Raw genomic sequence first — 20082 nt, forward strand, 5'->3', positions numbered from 1 at the left:
GAATTTTTCTAGCCAGAAAAGTGCTGGTTCACTGGACTTTAGCCCTTCAAGTGAATCTCCTCCTCCTGCACTTCAGAGCAAGATTTCCCATTAAGGAAAAGAATTCAAAGATCAAACACCAGAGAAACCTCCAGAGAACTTTCCATACACCAATTAAATATGGAGCTTAAAACCCAGTGTTATAAACAACTCAAAGTATTAAAGCTACCTTCAAAGTGGAGCCAGCTCCATGGATTTTTGTGCTCCAACTGCAAGACCAAGATTTTATACTAAATTTGACAATACAAGGGAAGAAAGGGACCCTCTTATCCTTGCCCTTCTCCCAGCAAATCCACTCCTGGCAGAGCCCTCTGCCAGGTGCTACCAGTGCTATCCAAGAGACAGAGTAATAACTTGGTCTGGCTTTGATTCTCTTATTTTTCTCCCCTAGCTTATTTTTTATCTTTTTCCTCTGCCTTCCTTCCATGTCATTCTCCCCAAATCAATTCCCATCTTGAGAAAGAGCATTTTTCACTAGCACTAGTGTAAAGATTTACTCTTGAGTTTCTATAAAAACATAAGCATATAAAAATCACTCTGTGCACGTTCTTGAAATTTTATTTTCTGCTGTGGGGGCAAAAAGCAACTTTAAAATAACAATAAAACTAGAGGTATATTTGAAATTAAAAATGTTACCCCATTATCTCCAAGAATATCTAGCTTCTTCATGAGTTCAGATATATTCACATCCTGCAAAAGATGTAATTTTTTTATATCAGCAGGTGAAAAAAGTTTTTATATGCCACATTTTATGAACCCTTTAATCACTTCTGCATGCAGAAAGACTTGAAATACAAATAAGGGAGATGTAAAGATTTGTGACAAAACCAAATGTCACTCCTGATTAAACTCAGCAACCTGGATGCCTCTGTTTGAGGGCAGAATATTCCTGAATGATTCCCATTTCCCACCCTGCTGATCCACGAAGGCTAAAGATCAAAAGTGATAAACAGGCTTAAATTAAAGTTTTTTTTTTTCCTGTTTATTGCAGTGGAGCATCAGCCCCACCAAGCTACAAAGGTGACAGAGAGAATACACAAAGATTTGTTGGGGGGTTTAATTTTTTTGTTGAGCAACAAACAAAATTTTTTTGTTGAGTGGAAGGCCAGGTGGGCTGACCAAGCTCCTCCAAAGACAATTCCCACAAAGTTTTTGTTTTTCCAAGTGCCAGGGACCATTCCCAGGCACCAGAATTCTTTGCTGCTGTCCAAAGTTTTTGGAAATGTCCACAGAAGGGTTTCACCTCTGCTAATCACATTCTCCTGAACTATCCTAAGGATGTATCCCTGGGATCATCCCCATCCACTGTGTGCATGTAACTGTACTTTTTGAAGGTTGGAAGGTGTAAGAACATGGGAAAAAAGTTGGTGTTAATCCAAAATGCTCAATGCCCCTGCAGAAATCAAGAAAATTGTGAAATGCTGCTCCCCCCAAATTCTCCTCCTATTCAGCACCTGTTAGAAAAGGCCAACATTTCACAGGGCTGTGTCCTGGCTCCTTGCAGTGGTTTCCTTACAGTAAATAACACCAGGGTTTGTACCTTGTGTGTTGTGAAACTGCATTATGTGGGGAACCAAGATAATCAACCTTTATATTTTTTTTAAACTATGCTTGCAGATGACATAACTACACCAGGATATTTTTGCTTGTGATTCTTTACCAATCAGCCTCCAGTGAAGAAGGCTTGATAAGAAATTAAAGATTTCCTAAAGACCTTCCTCTGAACTCAAAGATTTCCTTTGACCTCAAGTCAGATATGAGAGAAAATCTACAAAGTTAAATACTCCAAAAAGTAACTTGTTGTGTTCAACTTGGTCAGTCCTGAGAAATCCCTTCCTTTTTCCATGATGAAGCATATAGGAAGATTTATAAATCAGATTTTGCATCATTCTAGAATCTAATTTTGCTACTGATAGCCAATGATTTTGAAAGACACTGAAAACATACAAAAAGTCAACAATTTTCAGTACGCCCCTAGCAAGGTGACTGCCCCTGCTTCCAGGTAACTGAACTGAAAAGTAGGTTGAAAAAAAAAAAACCAAAAAAAACCTCTGTTTAGGAATGCAATGAGAATGGAAAAAATACAAATTCTAGATCCTGGTAAACAGTACCTGCTACAGCCAAGGTGGAAATTGGAATAACTGGTAAGGTAAAAAGCAGGTCTGGCATTCCTGTGCCTGGTGTGCTTTGGGAAATGACTCCCCAACCAAGTAATAATCAGGTTTTAACTATTTTTTTCTTTTAGACTATCTTCAGCTGCAATAAGCAGCAACAATTACACTTTATTTCCACTACAGACAGCACTGTGCTTATTAAGGCTCTGAATGGAAAATTCTTTTGTAACAGGACTTGTAAACACAATTACAAACCAAGTGTAAATTGCTAGCAGGAGTTTAACACAGAAATATTCCACACTATTGACTTGTAGAAAAGTTGTGCAACTTTACTAAATTGGGTGTAAAATAAGAAGGAAAAGTCCTACTTCTGACCTCAGCTGAAAACATTTAATACTAAGAACAAAGTACTGCAGCAAGCCTGACAACAAATCACATCAGCATCCACATTCTTCTCAGCAGTACCTTAAACAAAATATAAATTATTTTGATTGACCAGCCTTCATTTTCACTGAGGAGCTTCTGACAGACCAGCAGATCATATTCTTAGGTGTTTTTTTACCATCTTTTCTTACTCTATATTTTTTTTTTCCAGATTTCCTTCCCTACAGCAAGATGGCAAACCACTTGTTTGGATATTGGGTTGCTAAAAAGCTCCTGGCCATCCAACTATTACTAATGTTCTGCATATACCTTGATTCCTTCCTGCTGGCAGAAGAGTTGAAGGGCACTTCCAGTGTTTTCAGGGAAGGTGGTTATGTGAAGATTAAATGCTGGTGACCTTCGTTCTCTCTCCTGAGGAAAGATTTTATTTAAAAACAACACATGTGGTTACATTTAAACATTTACTTCCCACCCTTATCCAACATACTTGTATATTAAAAGGCAGATTCCTAGGCACATTCCAAATATATGGTATTTCCTCATACTTTGACCCATCTTGAAGGATCTGGGCTTTAGCTAAGCACAAAAATGGCATTAATTTGTCCCTGATGGCGCACACAGAGTTTCTGAAAAGTCTGCAGGCAGAAATCCCTGCCCACTGACCAAGTCACCAACTAGAGCTTGGAAAAACTTTGCCATTTTTTTTGTGTTGGTTCTAAACTTATTTAACTATTGCTTTCCTTCATGGAAGAGAGAAAAAATTAGAAAGAAGAAAATGCAGGAAAAAAAAAAAAAATTAATCTCCAACATGAAATAGTGTAATTGTATTTTCTTAATAAAATTAAAGCTTTGTACCTGCTCCCTGGTTATTCTACACTTCCTACTGGAGCACATAAAACCCCCTGGCCTGCTCCCTGCACAAGCCAGGATGTCAGAATGTGTTGAGAGGCAACACTCCTCCATGCTTGTGATGTTCTTCATACCAAAACTAAAAATTGGAACCTCCCATTTATTTCAACTGGAGTATTTCTAAAACCTCCCCAACCCAGCCACTTGACTTGCCCTCATTTCTACAAAATACCAACCTACTTTATCTTCAGGAGGCTGAAATACAGCATAATATAAATAATATAAATGTTATTTAACAATAAATAGGTGATTTTACTGAAATTAAATTCTGATATCCTTGTGAAAAGTACAGGATCAAAGGCTCTGGGCAACCTGCATCTTACTCTGAAATTATTCTGATTATATTCTGAACAAGAGTGAGGAAAATCAGATTTCCTCTCCATATTACAAGAAGAGGCACTGGCAAGAGGAGCTTTGGTTTCTGACAGGGTAATGAAAGATAAAAAAGAGCTACTGCAAATATTTTTCTTCCTGTGACCATCCATGCATTGCCCAATTTCCTAAATCTCCAGATGAGCTTTAACTGATCCAGCAATGAGGCTGCACCTGGGCATTTCCCCAAGTTACCAAGCATGGCAACTCTTGGTCACTGTCTAGTGTAAAAATTATTTGAAACTAAAATCTCTGTACTCTACATATTTTCTCCTCTCATAGGCTCTATTTTAAATAAATTTTGCCTCCACTGTCTAATTTTGAAATGGCCTTAAATGACCAACTGTTGTAATCCAAAGCCAGAAGTTTAATACTTGTATAAATTCAGTTACCATCTTAGATTTTTTTCAAAAAATATATTATTGCATTAAACTCACCTGAATTTGCTTGCACTGAATGATAGACAAATTTTTGTTTTCTCCTAGAGCCTAATTATCATCTGAAATAATTTAATTGCTCTCAAAAGAAGACTCTCATCCTACCAGAAGTATTTATGGTTTTACTACACCATTCATACTGGCAGTCATCTTTGTGACTACCCTTGCCTACTAAGGAAAGAAATCCTTTCAAAAATATTGCCATTCTTACTCTCCAAAACAAATTCTCAAAGATTTAGCACATGACAAAACTTCACACATCACACAATTATTTTTCATTTGATTCTTCCATGTGAAAAAGATGTTTGTGAAGGATATATTGATTTTTTTTCTTTGCCTTATAAAATTTGATTGGTTTACTTCTAAGAACAGTTAGACTTAGGAAGCAGTTTCTAGTGTAACCTGCCAATTCTAATACTCAGTTGTCCTGTATTTCATTTTACAGTTGCTTAATAAAATATACAGATATATATTAGAAAGCATTTTCCTCTTCATGCACATCCACTGAAATTTCTAATAACCTAAATTCCTCATTTTTAACACACTGGGCTACGACATCAAAACAAGTGGTTGATAAAGTAAAGGATTAATAAAAAAAATTAAAAAAAATCAAGGAAATGATCAAGACAAAAAAGCAGAAGATCCAGAGAAGAGGAAGCCATGACATTGTCACCTTTATCAGAGGAGTTACACATGCCAAGATTTTGGTGAAAGGTGCTTGGTGATTAATGTTATGGAGGACTGACAATGACACCTGGAGAGTTTGTTCTAAACACTGATGATCTTGGAGATTGGATCAGAAAACACAGCTGTGTGCTAAACCACAGCTCAGTGGTACCAAAAGAATCAGCCCCATTTGCAAGGTGGTGAGGACCATTGCTGGCTGCTGTCATCACAGGTGAGGTCTTCAAATTTTTATTCACTTTATTCAGTAATTCTTACAATTTTACTGGTGTTGAGCTCATTTATGCAAAGCAGAGAATGTGTTTGCCAACAGCCACAAACTACTTTTAGGTAGAGAAGTTGTAGTTTAACTTGGACATTCTCAGAGGGGTTTTTTTTTGTTTTGTTTTGTTTTTTTCCATTGACATGGTTTTTTCCATTTTTTTCCATTTCCATTTCCATTTTTTTTTCCATTTCATTTTTTCCATTTTTTTTTTTCATCCATTTCCAATTGATGCCAATTATTTCCAGTCCATGAGCATTTTTTACCATGAGAAAATGGATTTCAGGTAAGAGAAATTCTTTCAAAGCTGCTCAAAAAATGTGTTATTTGAAGATGAATGTTATCAATCTCAAATCAATGTGATTAAAAGCAATTAGAGATGTGGATGTGATGGATGTGTCAGATCTTTAGTCAGATCACTGCATGCAAGATGTGAGAAGCTGTGTTAATTTAATGCCAACCAAGGCTGTAGTACACAATCCCAAGTGAATTTACATGCAGGAAAGGAGCAGTTATGGAAATGAAACAAATAAAAAAAGGCAAAATATTGCAAAACAAAATATTTTATTAGATGAAAACCAAACTATATGCAATATATATATTAGCTATATTACATCTTTATAAACATTAGTGAGCACTCTCTCCCAGACATATTAAGGCAGTGGCATCAATTTCATTATCCCAAGATACAACATTTAAAAAATAGATACCTAAGTGATTTCCCTTAAACATGCACCAGACATCAGTAATCTTTACAGGAATTTCAGCTTGGGTTCAAACATTATTTCTGCTCCATTTGAGAGTTTGCAACAGAGAGAATCTCTTACTTCAAGCTCTAGCACTCTGAATTCTAACAGCTCATTCTGGTCTTTTGCATCTTGCACCTCATTCTTCAACTGATGCTCCTCTTGTTCCATCCTGTAAATCTATGAGGAAAACACAACACCATAACACCCTGTAAGCAATGCAAAAGAAACTCTGGAGAGTTATGAGCCATAGAAAAAGCTGCTAATTATTTCAGTGTCTTGAGGATAAGGAAGGAACGGGACAGCAGAAAGTGTTTGTGACAACTGACAGCAGAAAATGGTCCCAGAAAATGGTCCTGGAAGTAGCATGGAAATTATTTTATATCTAAATGAGTTAAGAAATACAAGCTTACTGCTAAAATCAAGTGAATTATACTAGATGACCTGAAGAGTTGGGTAGATTCATTGCCTTTGCAGATCTCTTTACAGTATTTGAAAGAATCATGGAGAAGTTTTGATGCTTTCCTTTTAATTTTCCAGGTTTGGGCCTTGGGGTGCTAAGACTGACAAAACAGAAATTCCAATCTGACTGTTCATTATGCCAAGAGCTTTGCTCTACCATCTGGCTCAACTGCATGATCTTTTTATTTGTATGGCATTAAACAGAAGTGTAACATCTGGCATAATGGACTGTGATGCTTTTAGAACCCATGTGGGCTCTGAATAAATTAAATCCAGCTGTAGCTACTTTTAGTCATGAATTATTCTTTGGTTATCTTATTTCTATTATATTAATGTTGAGCTAGTTATTAAAAAAAAAAACCTTTTTTTGACTTTTTCAGTTCTGGCTAACTTTCCCAGTGCAGAAGAAGGATGCTCAGCTCTGAGCACCAATATTTGGTACTCTCTGAGTTACAATATTAATAAGTCAATCAGTATTACCTAATGTGTGGAAAACTGGGAAAAAATGGAAGGCTGAAAGGACCAGGCAGTTCTGGTAGTGATCAGGATAATAACAAGTCTTTGGGTAACTGACAAAATTAAAGATTTTGCATTAGGCTCAATATTTTAGGTTGTATTTTGTTTGAAATGAGAAGCATCAGCCAGCTTGGCTTCTGCTGTAGGCTGTAAAGCTTTTAATCCCTTTGTTTATAAGAAACAAAGAGCTGCTTCCATTCCCCAAAAGTACATATTGGGACTTTAATCAAGAGACTTTTGTCCAAGTTTCTGTTTCTGAAGAGAAATAAAGTAAGCAGTTTCATGCTGATGTTTCACTACTTCATCCATTAATTTCCTTGTATCATTCCTTCCATGGTAAAAGACAACAGCTGGGAAAATATTCCCAAATTCTGAACACCCACCTTCTCTAGCAACTCCTGATTTGTTCTGATTAACAGCTGCTTTTCTTCTACCCATTTTGAATCCTATGAGGAAGAAGAGGATTAAATCATTAAAATTACATATATATTTTTTAAAGAAGACAAATGAATAACATCAATAATTCAAAGATTTCACAGATCACTGTACATTCAAGCATAAAACTGGTGACACATCAAAAAATAAAGCTTTAATAAGTATTTTAAGGATAAAGAGCATTTTAAGCTACAGAGAAAATTGAAGATCCTTTTTCCCTGAAGCTGAATTTCCTGTTTCCTACTGCATTTCAGCTACACACCTACTCTAAAATCTATTCCATATGCAGTTTTGGGTGAACAGAGTTATATATTTTATTATTTTAAACCCATTTATCCACTCAGCTTAACTCAAAACTCCTTCTATTGCAAAGATTTGGGAACTTTCTTGCAAAATCATCCCATTTGCAGAACTATAATGTAAATCTCAATGGGGGAAAGGGAAGAAAAACATTTAATAATTGAAAATAAGCTTCAGTAGTAGGCAGTTAATTGCCCACTACTAAAAATGTGATAATCAGGCTAATGGTACCTTTAGTAAGGGACTCCAGGCTGTGACAAAGAAGTGACAGAACCCACTCTGTGCTGCATCTGAGAACCCAACTTCCATTTCATCACCTGTTCCAAGGCTTTTTTTAGCTTTTTCCCTGGTTCAAAAGGCTTCACCAAAACTCATTTTCCAGACCCAAAAACCTCACTGCCAGCCATGGCTGGACATTCAGATTTAATAGATTAGAACAGCTAAGTTTGCTCTGTTCTCCCTTTCTAGATACAAAATCTATCTCCTATTACTCTACTAAGTTTAATAAACCAATATCTAATATTTAATATGCCTGTTTAACTCCAGATCAACTTGTTTTCTAGCTAAAATGGACAATTTATTCAAAATCTAAATGTCTTTACTAAGTTATTAAGGCTCCATCTTTCTTTGCCAGGTATTTGCACATTGCTGCTCCATGATACTTCCATGGAACCTGGATGTCACAGCCCATGAATTAGCTTCAAAACATCACCAAAAACTATTGAAAACACTATTTTTTTTAAAAAATATTCAAGTTAATTATTTTGCCTACTATACACTAAATTTACACGTTTTACTGTTCTTCTTTTCCCTCTCATGTCTAAAATTGTGCAAGTGCATTTTCACTTCCATGCTCTTCAGGGTTATCATGCAAAAAATACCAATACCAATAAAATACCAAAATACCAATAAAATAAGGCAGGACACTTGCCAATATCTTTTGAAACAAACAGAAGAGATGCTGAAGATAAAAATCCAATGTCCAGTTTAATATTAAACCAGCATTTTACATGAACAAGGAGCTGCTCTCTTGGACTTGGGGCAGAAACCCCAACACATGTTGGGTACATCAAACCTGGAGGTTCACATACTCCAGTTCAAAAGGATTAATTAGTCCTATTAATAATTAACTTGTGTCTTTCTTGATGAAATTAATTAAACTTTCTGAGAAAATCTGAACTTCAGTGGGATTGCATTTCTATACCCACCAGCACAATGAGATGAAATTCAAAAAAATCCCTGACACTTCACACATTTCAATATTTTGAGGTTTATTATAAAGCACTACTACTTTAAAAGAATTTCTTCCCTGAATATAATGTTTCTTATGCATGCACCTCAATAATCCACAGAAATGGATTATTAGTCTTTTTTTTTCCCCATCTAGGGCAATTCTGACAGATTGAGCTCATGAGATTAACCTGAGTCACTGGCACTTACTTTGAAATCACATTTGAACTGTTACAAGCCAAGCTTCAAATCACTTTTTATCAATAAGATTTTATCAATAAGATTTTATCAATAAGATTTTATCAATAAGATTTTATCAATAAATAATATTATAATATTATATACATAATATTATATATAAAATAAGATTTTATCAAGAAGATCTCCTACTCTGGATTTCACTTCTGGAAAATTGTGAAGGTTTTTGCTGCTTCTGTTTCCTAAAACTGCAAGGGCTAAAAATCCCTGGAATAAAACACAGCTCTTTTCACTGATTGTGTCCCTTTCAAAATCACTTTAGGCACCAGTTCCAAAAAAAAAAAAAAAAAAAAAAATCACATGTATTATTAAATCATCACAACTACCATCACCAAAGTAACCATTAGAAAAAATTCAAAAATCACATAGTGCACCAAGAAGTGAGTTTAGCAACACAACCATTTATTTTGTTGACTGGAAACACTAATGGGACAGGAGAACTGAGCAGGTGCTGCCACTTCCAGGAAAGTTAATCCCCAGTGTACCACTCCCCCACTAGAGAAAATACCACAGTGCTCCCTCTCAAAACCCTGTTGGCAAGCTCAGGATTTTACTAAGGGATTTAAAAGTTGACAATTTGGTGATGAATCCCAAAAAAATAGTAACTAATCAAATTCTAGTAACTCATTTTAGTAAATTAATTTTAGTAACTCATCTTATTTCCAGGCATATCTCTCTGACACACCAATTCAGGAAGCAGAATCACAGAAGAAATTTCTTACATGGGTATCTAGGTACATTTATCCTCTTTGCAAACACAGGACTTGCATTTTACACTCTAATTAATTCTAAATCTAATTAATATTTTCGACTACACAGCAATTTGCCCACACCACCTTTATTAGTGACACATTAAAATGTCAGCAGTAGATCCTCAAGGGTTCTCTAGTTTCATTTTATTCTTCCAAAAGCTCAATTAGTCAAATGTTTTAGATAAATAACATATTCTCTTGTTTTAGTAGGATTTTATTTACCATTAATTTACTCAGGAAACTGCAGTTTGTGTGAAAGCTACTAGAAACAATTTTTATCCCCAATTTTAAACATGGTCCCCAAACCTCTGTGTTCATCCACAAAACTTACAGATTTTTTTTCTTACAGAGGTTAAACCATAAATATAATAGCAGCATTAACTTGGCCTCATTCCTAGGTTGTTTTTATTCAATCCTAGCAGATCAGCTGTCTTTGAAATGTATACCTATAGATGGTTGTATTTTACTACCATACACTACCTGCAGTTTTAAAATTACTCTTTGAAAAAATAAAGTATAAAATAACATCCTTCCCCCCCCCAAGTTTTCTCAGTGTGTTTTAACAGTTAGGTGACTGGCCAGATTTTAAATGCACTTTTGTCACTCCTGACTTAATTTCTCTACCTGAACCATGTGTGGAAGTAACTTTTTTTTTTTTAAAATTTTTCTATGCTACACAACAAAAATATTCCCTGGTGCATATACAGAACATTTTCTTTAATGAGAATTTATAGCAAACATAACCAAAATGGGAAACAGGAGAAAGGAAACAGGAGAAATGGGAAGAGAATTTACAATGCATGACCATGCAGTTATTTCTCTGTTTTGCTTTAGTGCACCACGTGTTGGGAAATCAACCTTTCGTGGCATTTTTTTAGCTTTATTATTATTATTTTTTTTTTTTAAGTAACCCATTGAGCTGCATCAGGCACACCAGCAAGCAATGAAGATGGCAATGGCCCCACTGCATGCCAGGGAGAAAATGATGTGGCAGAGGACATTAAGAGAACCTTTTACCTGTCCCTTCTCCATCAGAGCTTTCTCCAGGTCCTCAATTTTTGCCTGACACCTGAGAAGATCAGCTTGAAGTTGTTCTCGATTCTGGGGGGGGGGAGGAAAAAGAAAAAAATATCAGAAAAAAAGTCCTCAGGAACCTCCTGCCTTGAAGGTTATGAGCCTTGAAGCTAATGGAGGGTGCACCCAGAAGGACATAAGAGGTCAACCCCCCCAGTAGTCACTTATCTACAGGTTTAAAATGTGCTTGAAACTGCAGGTGGTGAAAATGGGGAAGCTTCCAGCACTGTGGCTATTGCCCACCTGGATGTTAAATTTTAGACATGCTCCTGCCTCCAAGGAGTTGGGAATAGAAGGAGTTTTGCCTCTAGTTTACTCAGCTTTTTTTTTTTTTTTTTTTTTTTTTTTTTGACACCACTGCTGCTCAGTGAATAGAGCTGGGGACTTAGAGCTGACCAGGTTCAGGATGAAGTGACATCTCTGCTCCCTCAGTTTGGAAAAGAAGAAAGCAAGGTGTGGGCATGACTCCTGGTGACCTCATCTCTGCACTAAATGCTTCAGCACAGTGGTGACAGAAAAATAAAAGAAAACAGAATACCTGCTTTCCAATACCTACATTGCAGACATTGCTGGGATGATAAAAGCCAATTTCTTAAAAAGAGAGGAAACAATCACTGATGCTGACCTACAGGAACAGTCAGCAATGTACTTTTTAGTGGAGGAATACACTCAAACTGAGATTTTAAGCTTTTTTATAATATTATTTCATATATTCCAACACTACGTTGACTTGAAAAACTTCCCTTGTCAAACCTGGCTCAGATTTTTAATAAACTCTCATGAAAAAAAGTACCCAAGTACTTGTAACAACTTATTTTCCAATTCATTTGAAATCCATCATGTCCCTATCCAAACAGCAGGTTCAGTTTGGATAGAATTCTCCACAAAACTCTTTTACTCCCCAAATCTTTGTTATATAATTCATGCATAAAGCCTAATTTCTTTGTTCTGATTGCACCAGATGAATCTAAGTTATCACCTTACTAATAACATCCTCCACTTCTCAAAACCCCCATGCTTTGCATTTCACTGCAAAGATACCTCCTGCTAGTCCAGTTGTTTTCAGCTTTTCCAGTGATTTCAGAGTTAAAAGAAATTGCAGTTAAAAAAATTACCCTGGCTTCTCTCTCTGCATCCAGGGTGCCACCAACTTGTTCTTGAAGCAGTGCATAAGCTCTTTGCAAAGCTTGGTACTCTCTTGTTAGCTGGCAGAACCTTAGTTCAGCTTCTTCTTTAGTTGTGCTCTTGATGAAAAGGAGGAAAAAAAAGTGATTTTATATAAATAAAGATTATTATGGGTTTGTTTTTTACAGACACAACGACTCGTACCAAGCCTCGAAGTTTTAAAGTTTAAAATACTAAAATCAGTGGAAATGGAAGGAAGCTGGACATGGAAATGTTCCATGGAAATGTTCCATGGAAATGGAAGAAATGGGCAGTGCAAGTTACTCTGTAAGGCAGAAATGTGTAGAAATGGGGAGACACCAAAAAGGGGAAGAGTTCTGTGCACTGATTCCTTCAGCAACCCCAGAGCCAGAGGGGCTTCAAAGGGGTTCATCCCATTTCTCATGCAAGTCCACTAACTAACTAACTAAATATATATATATATATAACTACATAACTAACTAGAGTTATACTTCAAAAGCCAGAAGATGTTGGGTTTTTTTTTTTCCCATTTATTTTAATGTGAAGCCCTTTTAATGTCTTCGGTTTTTTTTAATTTTATGCAACTGCCACCAACATTTTCAAGGCCTTTCCTATAATGCTGAAGGCAAGAAATGTCCTTTCATTATTTTTTGCTCCAAGGAACTCAAGCTCCAAGGAGAAGAGATTACAGTATTACTAGATATTAAATGGAGAAAGAAAAAAAAAGGAAGCTTCTTGTGACTCAGGCACAAGTTAGTGAAGAGGAAAAAGATGAAAAAGAGCATCACCTAATTCATGCTTTGTCCTCAGCCCTGCAATCTCATAAATTGCTGCACAGTTTATCATGGAGCTGAGACAAAACATGTCAGGGGGTATTTACTGCCTATGATCATTTAAGCCTCAAGGAGCAGACAAAGTACAGGAGAAAAAATCCTGGTTGGATGAAAGCAGTCAAATAAATAATAAGGTTGAAAGGCAAACTATTGTAACTCTTGACTTCTGGCAAAGCAATGTGCCTGTTCTTTTCTTTTCAGTAGTAAGAAAGGGTTTGAGAAAAACAATTTTCTCAGCCCCCATCTGCCAAGGGGCAAGCAGAATATTATCTTATTAATTCTATTGAAATGACAGTGTATGGGTTAATGGATTTCAAACACAACAAAACAAATCTCTGCCAAACCTTTCATAGTTCCTGGGGCAGAAGAGCTGAAAAAAACATTTCCATTTATTCTGTATGTTAATTTTTACACAACTTGAGAATAAATCAGCTCCTACTTACATCTTCCAAATCTTCTTCTGGTGTTGCTGGTGTCCTGTCTGTTTTATCTGTGTTATATGAAGTTACAGATGATGTTTCTGAATCAACAGATTCTTCATCAAATCCAAAAAATGTCTCCACAACATGCCTCTGCAAAGTTAGAATAAAAGAATCCTAGAATCCTAGAATGGGCTGGGTTGGAAGGGACCTCAGAGATCACCAAGTCCAACCCTTGATCCACTCCCGCTGCAGTTCCCAGCCCATGGCACTGAGTGCCACATCCAGGCTCTTTTGAAATATCTCCAGGGATGGAGAATCCACCCCTTCCCTGGGCAGCCCATTCCAATGGCTGATCACCCTCTCTGGAAAGAAATTCTTTCTCATGTCCAACCTAAACCTCCCCTGGCACAACTTGAGACCTCTTGTGCCCTCTTGTCTTGCTGAGAGTTGCCTGGGAAAAGAGCCCAACCCCCCCCTGGCTCCAACCTCCTTTCAGGGAGTTGGAGAGAGTGATGAGGTCTCCCCTGAGCCTCCTCTTCTCCAGCCTCAACACCCCCAGCTCCCTCAGCCCTTCCTCACAGGACTTGTGCTGGATCCCTTCACAGCCTCCTTGCTCTTCTCTGGACCTGCTCCAGCACCTCAATCTCCTTCCTGAGCTGAGGGGCCCAGAACTGGACACAGGACTCAAGCTGTGGCCTCCCCAGGGCTGAGCACAGGGGCAGAATCCCTTCCCTGGACCTGCTGGCCATGCTCTTCCTGAGCCAGCCCAGGATGCCATTGGCCTTCTTGGCCACCTGGGCACACTGCTGGCTCCTCTTCAGCTTCCTGGCAATCCAGACTCCCAGCTCCCTTTCTGCCACTCTGTGCCCAGCCTGGAGCTCCCCATGGGGTTGTTGTGGCCAAAGTGCAGGACCCGGCACTTGGCCTTGTTGAACCTCATCCCGTTGGGATCAGCCCAACTCTCCAGTCTGTCCAGGTCCCAGGTTTCCTTAGTTAGTAGCAAATCCATTGGAAAATCCCAATGAGCCAGGAAGCAGTAGCCAAGGGCTTCCCTGACCATTAGTTTGGTATTTAGGAAGAAGAAAGGTTCCTATGGAAAACCTTGTATTCTGATTAAATGAACCACTTTTCCATCTTTTTATATGACCCTTTAAGAACTGAACTGCACCTTTTCAATAGAAGAAACGAAAGTATCAGAGCTAATCACCAAAATCATAGAGATCTGGCAAGCTTGACAGCAGATGAATGCAAGATCTATTCAGAAGAAAGGAACCCAGTGCAACACAGCATCTAAGATGTGTAAGCAAAAGAAATTTATTCCCTGCAGAACAACATGGAAAAAATGTCATCATTCCCACTACTAAAAGAAAAAAAAAAAAGATTAAAAAGAGATAAAATTACCATCTCCATTTTGGAAAACTCAACTTAAAGGTATAAAATGTTGCTTTTCATTTATTTTTTTCAATACCAGCATTCTAAATTTTTTCAAAGCTTGCTCTAATACTGTAACTTTAAAAAAAAACAACAAACTATGCTTAGGGAAAACCATCCAGCACTTCAAGAAAAGTTAAAAGCCAAGAACTGTCAAATACTATTCAGACTCCCTACAGTATTTGGATTTATGAACAAAAGACATAGTTATATTTTTTTTTAAATTTTATTTTAAATCTTAATTTTTAAATTTTTTTTAAATTTTATTTTTAATCATAGAATCACAGAATGGTTTGGGTTGGAAGGGACCTTAAAGCTCATCCAGTGCCAACCCCCTGCATGGGCAGGGACACCTCCCACCAGCCCAGGTTGCTCCAAGCCCCATCCAACCTGGACTTGGACATTTCCAGAGGACTGGGCAGCCACAACTTCTCTGGGAAAGATGTTCCAGTGTCTCATCACCTTCCCAGGGAAGGGCTTCATCTTGATTTCTAACTTAAATCTCCCTTCTTCCACTTTAAAGCTGTTACCCCTCCTCACTCCAAGCCCTTGTAAAAAGTCTGTGATGTCCTCAGTCCTTCCTCAGATGCTTTTTGAAAGAATTCCTCTCAATCCATGTTTATGAATAAATACAAGGAAAAATAGATGGCTAAATTTTTGTGATACTTACTGAATAACTGAGAAGGTACTGACCATCAGTTGCTTATTTCAGAAACACTGTGGTAAATTGTCCTGAAATTAATTACTCCTTCCTATTCATTTATCATCTTGTGGAGGAGGTAATTTCCACAGAAACAGAGAAAAGCTCTTTGACCATGAAGTTATTCACAGCAAAGCCAGAACAAAACAGGGAAAGGGGGAAAAAAGGCCCTGGATTCATACAAAGTTTGTTGATCACTGTCATGAATACTAAGGAATAAAAAATACACAAAGTCCCAGGGAGATTCCATATGCAACTCAAAAGCTGAATCACAGTGGTTTTTGAAAAGTTTATAGAAACATGAAAAATACTCACTGGGTTTTTGTAGCTACACACTATTCACAAACTTTTCTTAATAATGGGAATTATTAACTTAATGGAGATGGGAATCTTAACTTAATTAACTTAAGGATGCATTTAGATTCATTTGTGTATTAATTACTAAATCTTAACTTTAAGAATGATTAAACAATCCTGTAAACTGATGAAAAATTCTGACCTGAATTCTGATTTTCACTGACCACTGCCATGCCTCTAGCAGGACTTACATCAATGTGTTCAAATCATTTAAAAATAACATAATTTAAAAGTAAAATAATTTAAAAGTAAAATAATTTAAAAGTAAAATAATTTAAAAGTAAAATCATTCATAATGCCTTTATAAGTCAAGTATTAACAATTCTACTCAAGTCTGACGCTCAGTAAACCCCAAGGGTTAGAATATTATCAATCAATAGTGACACAGAAACCATATTATATGCAAATTTCAGTATACCCTCATGTTTTAATGGCTTGGATTAAATATACTTATGTATAAATAATCTGATTTTCCTGTTGCTAAAGCATTCTCCACATTTAGACCTCTCATTTTCAAGCCCTTCACCTAAGATGATGAAAATGATTCCAGATGAATTTCCTGGCAATGCAATCAGCTGAGCTAATCAGTCACTTCTTACCTTCCTGCTTATATGTCACTTCTTGGCAGCCAGAAAAATACAGGCACACCAAAGCACAGAGGCAGATAAAGAAAGAAAAATATAAAACCAGGAAAATGAACATTGCAGCAGTGTGCAGGCTTTCTGCTCTGACAAAAAGAGCTGAGTTATTTCAAGAAACAAATCCACAGGGTCCTGCAGCTTCCCAACAAACTGGGCAACTCTGCCTTCTTTTTAGATGCTGGATGCCATCAAGCACAGAATGACTGTAACTCCACTCTGTGTGTCAAAAGAAAGAAAAAATACTCTTTTCTGGGTAATTTCACTGTGGAAACTGAAGGGGGAGAAAAAATAAAAAGAAAAAAATACTTGAAAAAAGGATGCTGTGAACAGCAGAAGATTCACCTCTGGTGCAGCTTTTTCCTAAGAAATCAAATGGCAGACATCCATCAGCTCAGGGAAAATGAGCTGACAGAACCTGAGCACAGAGCCTTTGCACTCCTGAAGATCCCACAGAGGTTGTAAAGCCCCATTGCACCTCCAGCTCCTTTCCCAAGGGACCCCAAACCCATTGCCAGCCCTGTTCTCTGGACTCTTATGCCCTGGGTAATGAAAAGGATGCTCAGGGCAAAGCTCTGCTAGCAACAGTAACCCAGTAACTCCACTCTATGTGTCAAAAGAAAGAAAAAATACTCTTTTCTGGGTAATTTCACTGAGGAAACTGAAGGGGGGAAAAAAAATAAAAAGAAAAAAATACTTGAAGAAAGGATGCTGTGAACAGCAGAAGAAGATTCACCTCTGGTGCAGCTTTTTCCTAAGAAATCAAATGGCACATATCCATCAGCTCAGAGAAAATGAGCTGACAGAACCTGAGCACAGAGCCTTTGCACTCCTGAAGATCCCACAGAGGTTGTAAAGCCCCAGTGCACCTCCAGCTCCTTTCCCAGGGGATCCCAAACCCCACAGGAGTTCTCTGGACTCCTCTGCCCTGGGTAATGAAAAGGATGCTCAGGGCAAAGCTATGCTAGCAACAGTAACCCAGTAACTCCACTCTATGTGTCAAAAGAAAGAAAAAATACTCTTTTCTGGGTAATTTCACAACTGAAGGGGGAAAAAAAATAAAAAAAAAAATACTTGAAAAAAGGATGCTGTGAACAGCAGAAGAAGATTCACCTCTGGTGCAGCTTTTTCCTAAGAAATCAAATGGCAGACATCCATCAGCTCAGAGAAAATGAGCTGACAGAACCTGAGCACAGAGCCTTTGCACCCCTGAAGATCCCACAGAGGTTGTAAAGCCCCATTGCACCTCCAGCTCTTTTCCCAGGGGATCCCAAACCCCACAGGAGTTCTCTGGACTCCTGTGCCCTGGTTAATGAAAAGGATGCTCAGGGCAAAGCTCTGCTAGCAACAGTAACCCAGGGCACCTACAGAGCTCCAGAAGTAACACAGAGATCTCAAGGCAAAAAAAAAAAAAATAATTCCCTTGGTATTTTCAGCAGCTTCTCAGCTGAACTGATGCTCTTAGAGCCAAATCAGATAGGGAAGAGGCTATAAAAATTACATCATTCAGTACATAAATATATTTCACTTGAGATCCTGTTTATAAATTAGCTCTTAACACCCAAACTTTCAGCTATACCAAAAAAAAGAAAAGTTCAAGGTTACTGTGTATAAATTTGGCACCTATCAGCCTCCCATTTGTATGCAGGATGTGTTGGTGCTTCCCAATATTTCTTCTGTAAAAGACAAATCATTTGAAGCATAACCTAAAGAAATGAGCAGGGAGACAGAGATTTCTGACCAGGGGCATCACAGAATTCAGAGCAGTAACAAAGCACCACCTGGAGGTCACAGGGAATACACTCAGCAGAACACACTGCCTGCAACATTTCTGCAAGAATGCACCTCAAACTACCCAAGAGATTTTTTATGATCATTATAATCATCAATTTTAGATGATTACACCCAGCTGTCCAGTCTTCACTTCCATTTTTCCCCATCTTAGCCCATTTTCCTTCCCTCACGCACTCCAGGCTGCTGCTGTTTGAAAAACATGACTTAAAAAAATTAATTCCTTGTGTTACAAGAAACACTAAAGGTCCACACTCAGGTTTCTGCAATTTAAATTCTTCTCCTGGCACCCTAAAACAAAGCAGTTACTACAGAAAAATATTTATAATCTTCTTACTATGTCAGAAATATCACTTCAATAGCATCCCTACCATGAGTTGGAGTTTTCAGTAGTGATTAAGCAGTAACTTGGTGCAAGTATTTTAGAGAGGGGATTTTCTTTAAAAGGACTGAGCATTTCTCCTTTCAAATGGCAGTCAGCTGGAGTCATTACATCATTTGGACCTCAAGCCACCTGAATAGGCTAAAAGTTGAATTATAGTGCTTATTTAAAACAAAACCCAAAGCCACCACACTTGTGCACAGTATAAAACCTGCAGATCCTGAATTATCCCAAGAAAATGTCAAGTACTCCCGAGGAAAAACAGGAGAACTCCATAAAATTTGACCAAGTGGAGCTCTAATTTCAGGCAATACTGGTGACACTGTTGAGAACAACCAAAATGTATGGAAAAATCAAAAGTGTGCTCACCTTTGGAGGCTTCAGACTTTTCCTCCTCTGTTTTTTAGACCGTAACAACCGTTCCCTTTCCTGGAAGAAAAAAGAATATTTTGATATGTTTTTTTTTTTTTTTTTTTATAAATATGTATCTGTATGCAAGTAGCACAAAGAAATATCACTCAATTTTTCTTAAAGCCTATGGTAAAACTAACTCAAAGATAATGTCTTTATATTTTTGAATAATCCCATGTTGGTCTAACATCCCCCTGCACTGCAGCTTTATTCCTGTAGCCAACAAACCTTCAGCCATTAATTTTACACCCTTGATGGGAAGCTGGCAAGAAAAGGGTTTGTGAAACACTGGGCACAGATTTCTGAGAGTTCTTTTGACCCTTTTACCAAGAAGCTCACTATGGAAACAGAATTCCAAGTTCTCACTCCAATGTTCAACCATCCTGAAGAAGCAGGTTGGTAGCCAAAAAATGAGCCCAGGCTTAGTAGTTAGAAGTCATTTTATCAGGCATAAATTCTGATATTCTGAAGTGTTACACATGATGTGTCCCTGCAGGAAAAATTCTCAAATCCAAAGGCATTCCTTTCACTTTGTCAGCTTAGTCACTGCCTTTTAATTATGACCTTGGTCATAATTAAATATAACATAATATGAGAACTGGGAAAATGCATGGTTTAGGAAAATTAAAGCCCAAAAATACTGCCTTGAATTCCAAAGCAAAAGACAAGAAAGAGCAGGTGAAACACAGAGGAGAGGACCAGTAAAAAAACAACACATAAAGCAGGTGATCTACCTGGGTTTTTTTTTGTTTTTTTTTTTTTATTCTTTCCTTATCTCTGCATCACTGTTAGCAACACCTCTCTTTTAAAAGAATGAGAGCAGCTCCAGATGCTTCTCCATCAGTTATTGCTCACTGCATGGTATTATTTTCAGTTATTTGCTTCATATTCTGTTCTGAAACTGGACACATTTCCACTTCCAGTGGAAATGGCAATTAAAAAAAAATCATCTTTATCAGCACTTCATTCCAGGAACACAGTTTTGGAAAATAAGAAA

The 20082-nt window shown here is 37.4% G+C and overlaps 1 protein-coding gene across 8 annotated transcripts in view; it reads right to left on the reverse strand.

Moving 5' to 3' along the window:
- The window catches only part of JAKMIP1 (janus kinase and microtubule interacting protein 1), a 122424-nt gene that overhangs the window by 24801 nt on the left and 77541 nt on the right, over window positions 1-20082 (reverse strand). For 6 of the 8 annotated variants that reach the window (XM_071743993.1, XM_071743991.1, XM_071743990.1 and 3 more), the window contains 8 exons: window positions 19044-19103; window positions 13397-13525; window positions 12090-12218; window positions 10918-11001; window positions 7309-7371; window positions 6029-6127; window positions 2847-2948; window positions 676-729 (listed from right to left, as the gene is read on the reverse strand). In XM_071743993.1, the coding sequence (XP_071600094.1) occupies window positions 676-729; window positions 2847-2948; window positions 6029-6127; window positions 7309-7371; window positions 10918-11001; window positions 12090-12218; window positions 13397-13525; window positions 19044-19103 (720 nt within the window). The remainder of the gene's footprint in view (window positions 1-675; window positions 730-2846; window positions 2949-6028; window positions 6128-7308; window positions 7372-10917; window positions 11002-12089; window positions 12219-13396; window positions 13526-19043; window positions 19104-20082) is intronic. The other 2 variants (XM_071743995.1, XM_071743996.1) reach the window with 2 other exon arrangements.

Source organism: Heliangelus exortis, chromosome 4, assembly GCF_036169615.1.
Source record: "Heliangelus exortis chromosome 4, bHelExo1.hap1, whole genome shotgun sequence".
In the NCBI taxonomy this organism is placed as follows: domain Eukaryota; kingdom Metazoa; phylum Chordata; class Aves; order Apodiformes; family Trochilidae; genus Heliangelus; species Heliangelus exortis.